Raw genomic sequence first — 8,897 nt, 5'->3', positions numbered from 1 at the left:
ATGCAGTGTTGTTTGGGTATGGGCATATCAAGTTAGGTTGGCTGTGAACTCATCTTCTATCAACTTTGTGAGACCTTACGTTTGGTGTAGTGATTATAGGAGATGGATGGCGATCTCCGATAGTATATAACTGGAGCTTAAACCAAAGATGAAACAATTAAGCATGGTTGTCGAGAGAGACTGTTGACATATCTCTAAAGAATAGGAAAATTCAGACCATGTTTCCGGTAGGTGGTTGCAGGTAAGATGCTTGTCCAACTCAATGTGCCACCCGTGAGGTAGAAGATAAATATGTGAAGTAGAATACATCGCCTAGTTCCCCGAGTTTATCAAAAGAAAAGAAGAGAAAAGAAGAGAAAGAAAAAGAAAACAAAATTTTTTTTTGTTTTCCTGAGTTGGAAAGAACTGAAAGGAAAATGAATCATTTTGTTCTTTCTTTCAAAATCCTCCCAAATCGGAATGAAAGTTAGGAGGGAAAGTGATTATTTTATTTCCCTCCACTTTTTTTTCCACTTCCTCCCTTTAATGAAACTTGGGAATACCAATTTCTTTTATTTTCTTCACATTTCCACCCATTTTCTTTCCTTTCTCTCGTTAAGTTGAACTCGGGAAGAGGGTGATAGGGAAATGCATTGTTAGAGTAGTAAGATGTAGTAGGTAAAGAAGTTGTTGGCTTGGAATATCCATTTTAGGGGTTGGATATGTCAAAGTTAGGTAATTAAGGAATTTTTTCGGGACGCAGTATGTTTGGGTGGGGTTGGTTACAAGTATTGGGTGATTCCAATTTGGAGTGTGCTTTGTTGTCAGATTTAACGAAAGAATTGAAGAGTATGGCAGTCACTTTGGTTTGATTACTGAGTTTAGATGAAAGCGTGTCATGATTGGCGACATTCTGTGTGACGGATGCGATGGTTACTGTGAGGAGTTTTTCAAGTTTCTTGACCATAGCTCGCATGGATTCTTCCATGGTGGATGTTTGGCAATGTGGAGGCATGATGAGACGAGATGATGAAAGCACCAATTGATAGAGCCCGTTTCGAGATGACAAGTCTCCCAAGAACTCAAAAGGAAGAAGATAATTTGGAGCAATTTTATGGATTGATTCACTGGATGAAATTATATGAAATTAAGTATTAGCTAAGCCATATAATTAAGTTAAAATTAAGGAAATAAATGTGGACATTGAGATAGTGAACATGCTTATTACTAGAGGTGCAAAGTCAAAATTGTAGTAAGTCGTTATGATTCAACTAGAGGTCCTATAATTTATCGACTCCAAAACAAAGATTCAAAAGATTAGGTGTTTTTTCAACTTCACTATTTATTTCGTAGGAATACGATTCAAAATAGAAAATTTCAAGAAACTTATTTTCTTCCAAAAAGTGGATTCAAAATTAAAGTAAAGAGTGGGAAATATGAAAATAAGAGCACGCACATTGGTTTTAAACTAGTTCCGTTAAAAAAAACCGGTTTGGTTTTTTCAGGTTTTTTAAGTGAAATTTGTTAATTTTTTTTCGGTTTAAAAGATGTTATGGTTTGGCTTTTTTTGGAGAAAACGGAAAAAAACCGTTCCCAACCGCCGATTCGATTTTTTCCTTCCGGTTAAAAAAAACTGTTTCACTTTGGGCCAAGTGCTTGTGAGTGATGATCTGGTGGGAGACCAGTTTGGGCCAGATTATTACCACGAGCTGCTGTATCATAATTTTTCAAAGCTTGCAATTCGGCATGTTTTCCTCGGTTCCTCAACGATCAATAGTTCCTCAATGATCAATGCAACTGGCCTTTCGATTTCACGATTTCGAATTCTATGCGAGATTGTGGTTTTTTTTTTTTTTTTTTTTTTTTTTTTTTGTTTTTTTTTTTTTTTTTTTGTGAATCAAATGGCCAATGGGGGGTTGGTTTTGACCGAGAGGATGAACTGAAAGGTCAATTCTGTTTTTTAAACAACTAACAAAAATTACAAAATAAAATAATATTTTTGAATAAGTAAATGGTAAATAAAATACAGATAAATTACTTATTGAAAAGGATGCCATACGGATAAAGTCATAAAACATGTCAAATAAACACATATAATACCGGTAAACTTGTGGTTACGATAATTATAATTTTTCTACAACAATACAACATCAATTACTAAGTGGTGTTCGTTCCTCACATTAAACTGAGAAACTTGAGTAGACGAGTACATAAAAGAAAATATGGTTGTAAATGACGACATTGACGCTTAACTAAGAAACACATGTATGCCAAATGCTGATCATAATCCCATACGTGCACAATAATAAGCCCAATCGATAGTGTTAGTATTTAATAAGGCCCAACTTCTTCAACCAAGGAAGAATCTCTTCTAGACCTTCTTTCAAACTTGTCGGCTTATACCCAAGTTCTCTCTTAGCCTTCTCACACGAATAAGCCCACTGGTGTCTCATTACACACACAGCCTGTTTCATATCATAACAAACGATTGTTATATTATAGGCAAAAAATTGAAGTAACATCAATGTGATGGCGTCCGTGTTTGTTATGAACAAAAGTATGTCATTAATGGAACAAAAAAATTACAATTTTGTAAATAAAGCATGCATGCATGGAAATGTAAATATATATACCGGGGGGCTGATGAGTGGAGGTTGTCCGGTGATTCTAGAGAAAAGCACTAACAACCATGCATAAACCAGCATCAAGAACAATGGAATTCTAAGGGAAGGTCTTTTGGTGTTGGTTATAGTGGCAACAATATCAAAAACTTGCGTGAAGGATGCATTTTCACCCGTAAGAAGATATCTTTGGCCTGGTTGGCCCTTGTCTAAAGCCAAAATGTGTCCATTTACCACATCCTCTACATAAGTAAAAGAGAACCTTTCCTTTCCATCACCTATATACCCAGGCATGCGTCCATTAAATCGTTCAACCATCTAATTATAACAAGTAAAAAAGGGTGTATGTTAGTAAGTAATTTCAGAACCATATATGCATGAAATTTAATTTGTTCTATCCAAAATAGTAAGGTAAAATTACAATCTAAACTTGAAAAATAATAATATCAGTATACGTTTAATAATAATCTGTTTTTGTTTGCATGTGAGTTGGATTTGTTTTATGTGGGCTGGACAATCTGGGCTGAGTGTATTGGGCTGTCAAAGATGGAGCGAATTGTTGCAGCTGGTAGCTGAGCAGGGTAGATTGTGACAATATGGCAATTCTTCTGGACTGCGACTCCCTTCTTCAATACTTATTGTGACGCGTTTTGTCTTATCACATTAGCTTCACTCAATGCGGCATGGCACATTTATTTTGTATTTGTTTAAATATTTAAATATTTAAACATTTGTAATTTAAAAAAAAATCTTAAAACTTTGTAAAACATGAAATTAAAGCTCCTATCCTATCAGTACACTAAATATATGCTTGCTCAACTAATTATCAAGTAATGAATCAGTCAAATAATAAGAAAGTTGTTTTTACGAAATTAAAATTACCAATCGAGCCACAACATTCCCAGCAGTGATTTTACCAGGTCCGTAGATAATTCCAGGGCAAACAGCGACTATGGGTACCCCTTCCTTTGCTGCTTCTAGACCAATATTGTCGGCAATAGTCTTTGATTTCTCGTACTCACTACAGAAAAACTTGGCTGAATGCATCTTTCATGCACAAAATACAATTATATTTAGATTCAAAATTCTAATGTTTTGCGTTTATAAACTACAGTACAAAAAGATAAAAAGATAATATTATATAAGCGCATATATAACTTAAAGATGCAGTGACCTCACCTGAGTCTCGTCGGCAGTATATCCGTCAGTGGATCCTAAAGCGAAAAACGACGACGTATAAATGATCTTCTCTATCGTATCCGTTTCCTTATACGCTCGAAGTACGTTTTTCAAACCTCCAACGTTCACCTATTAATCATTGTAATCAGATATAATATTTTTCTGATCAAAACTTTAGTCTATATAAAGCCTATTGATAAGCTTACAGATATAAATTTTGAAAGATCTGGTAGCCATGACTCCACTATAGCAGCGGCGTGAAAAACCACATGGCAGCCGGAGCAAGCGGCGAGAAGTGACGGATAGTCCGTAACGTCACCATAGACAAGTTCTAGAGGTACGCCGTCGGACAGAGTAGGAAGGGAGGAGAGATCGCTGGTGCGACGGACGAACGCCCGAACAGAGTGGCCACGACGGAGTAGCGCATGGCAGAGCCTTCCACCTAAGAAACCTGAAGCACCTGTCACCAACACTTTCATACTTCAACGACCTGGTTGTCTACTAACAAGCGTCTCCAACTTAACGGGGGTAGAGATCTGTTCGTAACATAAACTCATTAACTCATCAACAAAGGATTTAAGTCATTTAGCCTCTTTAATCGTTAATATATATAGAGTTTAACAAGTTTATTTGTATATATACCTAAGTTTTGGATGAACGACAGTTTGTAAGGAAACCAAGCAAATCCACAATGAATTATGTCAAAGCATAAAGCAGATTATTACAGTTTATATGACTAAATTTGATTTCTCCATAAACTAGATCAATGGAACGAACAAAGACTCATGACATAAATGGAAGGATGGGAGTGAAACGAATATAATATTTATGTGTTGTCTTTTCACTCGTCGCCTTCATTTATAACCCTAGAATCTTCTCCCAGACCCTTCTTCTTTCAAGACAACCATCTTTAGTCCCTATATTTTTCAGCTTCAACTTATATTCTCAAAGTTCCATTATTTACTTGGTTAGTACATGTGATGTGAACTGGTGATTCCGGCTAGCTACCGGCGGTGATCGAGGTGAGGGTAGAAATTCAGCTGACCAGTGATGGAAAGAGTGGGTTTTGTGTGTGTTGAGTATTAGAGTACATGAGACGGTAGGAATACTACAACACTACAAAAAATTGCGTATGTATATATAAAAATTGTTTGTAAACATGTTTTTTTTGTTATTTTGTCCCGAACTAAAAAAATTATACCGTGATTCTAATATAGTGACATAATAACTATATGAAATATATAATTTTCTATTTAATTAAAATAAAATTCAATTGAAATTGAAGCCCAATAAAACGTAATGGATTTCTTATATGTAAATTGTCATAATAGTAATTGTTTTTCTTAGTTATTGATCGCAAACAAACATGGACTTTATCTTCATTTATTGTTATTATGTTATTAATTATTGGTTATTGAATATTGATTTCCTTAATTTTATATGTTAGGTTTTGTTTGAAATAATGAGTAATCCATCCATATCAAAAAAATCAAAATAATCAAAATGGAAAACAAGCAGATCTTAGACAATTTATGTTAAAGAAAATGAAATTTAAAGACTTTAGTTATTGTTGAAAGTCCTAATGCTTATTATGTTCATTGTTTTGCTCATCAGTTTTAAGTTTTAACCGACACTTGTTGTAATTGCTAAAAGGAATAGTGATTGTGCTTGGCTGTTTGATGTACTTGCAACATTGTTAAATGTTGTTGGAGTTTCTTGTAAGAGGGGAGAAATGATTCGAGAAATTCAAGCTTAAAAAGTAGCTCAAACATTAGAAATTGGTAAAATTAAAACAGGATCATAGTTAAATCAAGAACTTGGTTTGAAGAGACTTAGTGAAACTTGGTGGGGATCTCAATACAAAACTATTTTAAATGTGATTAATTTATTCCTTACGATTGTTGAAGTACTTGTGAAGTTTGGAAAGAATGGTTCAAATTAGGATGATAAAGCAAAAGTCCAATGTATTTTGTACTCACCAGAATCATTTGATTTATCTTTGTGGCACAACTAATATCTATTATATTTGGATACACCAAAGATTTGTGTCTTGCTTTGCAAAGAAAAGATCAAGACATTGTTAGTGTAATGAGACTTGTTTCAGTGACTAAAAGAGTTTTGCAAAACACGAGAGATCTTAGATGGGATACCCATACAAACAAAGTCGCATCATTGTGCAATAAATATGACATTGATGTTCCGAATATGGAAGTCCATTATGTCCCTCAAGGAAGGTCAAAGCTTTTTGTCCAACAAGTGACAAATCTTCATAAAAAAATTGACAGAGTTGTATAAAATAGTGAATGATGATGTGACAATCCGTTGAACTCTATGAAGTTCAATATTTTGTTGTTATTGTTGTCGACGATTTAAAAGCGAGGGTTTTAGGGATGAATGGATTGAGCACGACATAGCAAACGAGAGGAAGGATGCCAGAGTTTTTTCTTATGATCGATGGTAATTGTTCTTTTTATATTTTTGCCATTATTAGGTCCGTTTTTTTCTCTTTTAATTTAATAACTTCTCTCATTTATTTTAGGGCAACCTGCTCCGGTAACTTTCCCTTCCCAATTGTTCTTCTAAAGAAGTATGTAAAGATCGTTTGAAGCACAAGGAGGTTTCTCTTGTCAACTTGGTTGTAATTTACTGGGATTGCAACTTTGAACCTTCATAACATTTTCATACGGACTCCGATTTTTTATATTGTGTTCTTTATGCAAATAACTTTCCATTAATATATTACAATCAAAATTTGGATGTCGGAAAATCACACTTTTTAAGATCCAAAATAGGTACCTAGCGATTTTTGGAATATTTTCTCAAACTTAGAAAATTTTCCTTTCCTTTTTCCAAGGTAAACTTTTTCTCCAACAATTTAAACACTTGTAACTTTTATATGAACTTAGATTTAGACGATTATTTTTATTGATTCCTTGTTTGGGTTCATTTTAAAATCAAGGATCTCTCCATTTGGTGCTCTTAAGCTCAAGTTCAATGGCCTCAAACATAGGCCATTAGACACAAAATCATCAAAATGTAGAACATATTAATTTCAAGATAGAATAACTTTTTCATTTTAATGACTTGAATATTTTGAATTACTTTATGTCTTGTCTTATCTTTTCCATTGAAACCTTTAATTCACAATTCTCATACTTTAAGCCCGATTCATATAGTCTTAAAAGTAGGACACTTATCACTTTTATAAAATTTCTATATTTCACTTATTTGTAGCATTTATCTTAATGTTCCCACTTTATGCACCATATTCAACATATGTTTCATTAAAAAAATGATCAAAATACCTCTTTGACCAAATTACCTTTCTTGTACATACTACCATTTTACCAATTCAAAGACATTGGCGACTCCAACATTTTCTTCTCGGAATACAGATATGATATCCCAAATGGCAGCGTTGCAAGCTGCGGAGAAGGAGGGAAATAACCTGGCTGCCGGCCATTGTCAAGCAGAATCCGGTTGTTGTTGCTAAGATTTCTATTGAAGTTGTTGTGCGAAACATAAATTTCAATTGATGTGAAGGTAGAAAGGGTGTCGACTGGTGAATCATCCAATCTCAATGTACAAAGTCATGTCATTTTCTTGAGGTTTTGTTTTACTTGAAGCAACCCCACAATCACAGGTCCTTCAAATCATGGATTGTAATTGTATCTTTGAGCGTATGGATCCCAATGCATAACGTACAAGTAGCTATTAGTAGAACAAGGATCCAATGTTTATGATGAAATATGAAATTGGCTTAAACGAAAGCTTAGATGATTATTCAAATGAGTTTTCTCACGATTGAGTTCTTCAAACTTTACAGCTTGTGCAGTAACAAGTAATTTTTTTTTATTTGATCAGCATTTTTTTTTCTTATTTTCTATATAACTATATGTATTCTTTATAATTTATCCTTAAATTTTCTAAAAATAGAAGTATTGAAAGGATTGGCAAGTATTTATTGTCGGGTAGTTCTATTTTAGGTAGGCATTTAATTCACAGAAATCTGAAAAGGTTTGGTGAGTATTTAATTTGTAATAATTTGGTCAAAGGAATTAAATATAACATATTATTCATAAAATTGGTGGGTATGGATAACATGACCAAAAAAATGTTATGTCATTTGCCATGTCACCATGATGTTATAACATCAAGTAAGAAAATGGATAAAATGTTGTAACACCCACTAATTTCCATGTCATCGTTTCCTTTTTTATTTTTATTTTTTCGATTTAATTTTTAATATTTATAGAAACAAAATAATTTAATAAACATGTTATTTAAATAAAACCTAATTTTTTTAATTAAACATAACATTGAAAATTTAAAAAAAAAACATTACAACAAAAAAATTACATTTTTGCCCCTAAATTATTCATTTTTGTTATCGTCGTACATATAATCAACTAAGTCTTCAAGAAGTTGCTTGTGTTTTTATGCGTTCTAAATATCAACGACTCTATGTAAATATTATGCAGTCCTTGGTTGAAATTGAACGTGTATGGGTTTAGTAGCCGAATAATCCGCAATATTTACTTCATTTATCTTCAATCACCATGTTATGCATTATGATACATGCACAAATAATATCTCGTAGACTTTCTAACTGATATGGTCGTGCCGCCTGTTCAACTATGTGTCATTTCAACTTTAGAACTCCAAAAACACATTTCACATCCTTACGTGCTTCTTCTTGTTTTCTCTTGAAAAAATTGTCTCTTGGTTTTACTGGGTGTCGAAATGCCTTCATGAATGTGGAATATGTTTGATATATTTCATCTGTAAGGTAATACCCAAACCTATATTCACTTTCATTCGATGTGAAAGGGACATCCAATGCCTTTCCTGACAAGAGATCGTCGAATATTTGGGATTGATCACGAACATTGATGTCGTTGTTGGAACCCGCAACCCCCAAAAAAGCATGCCAAATCCATAAATCTTGGGAAGCAACAACCTCTAATATCAACGAATGTGCTCCATGATGACCACTTCATATTGGCCTTTCCACGACACATGACAATTTCTCCATTTCCAGTGTGTGCAATCAATTCTTCCAAGCATACCCGGAAAACCATGTCTTTTTTCATGTGCCACATATAGTTGTTGCATATC

At 33.7% G+C, this 8,897-nt stretch overlaps 1 protein-coding gene across 1 annotated transcript; it reads right to left on the bottom strand.

Moving 5' to 3' along the window:
• Nucleotides 1–2,076: 2,076 nt before the first annotated feature.
• LOC145078686 (uncharacterized) lies at nt 2,077–4,612 on the bottom strand. The gene is made up of 6 exons (XM_079023066.1): nt 4,422–4,612; nt 3,986–4,315; nt 3,780–3,908; nt 3,483–3,647; nt 2,613–2,918; nt 2,077–2,444 (listed from the first exon to the last, which is right to left on the bottom strand). The coding sequence occupies exons 2-6, from the start codon at nt 4,256–4,258 to the stop codon at nt 2,304–2,306; spliced, it is 1,014 nt and encodes a 337-aa protein (XP_078879192.1). The 5' UTR covers nt 4,259–4,315; nt 4,422–4,612; the 3' UTR covers nt 2,077–2,303.
• Between the last annotated feature and the right edge of the window lie 4,285 nt (nt 4,613–8,897).

This window comes from Lactuca serriola, chromosome 1 (genome assembly GCF_051521515.1).
Source record: "Lactuca serriola cultivar US96UC23 chromosome 1, Lser_US96UC23_V15, whole genome shotgun sequence".
Classification (NCBI taxonomy): domain Eukaryota; kingdom Viridiplantae; phylum Streptophyta; class Magnoliopsida; order Asterales; family Asteraceae; genus Lactuca; species Lactuca serriola.
The sequence above is the reverse complement of the archived record's forward strand: the minus strand, read 5'-3'. Positions and strand labels throughout refer to the sequence as shown.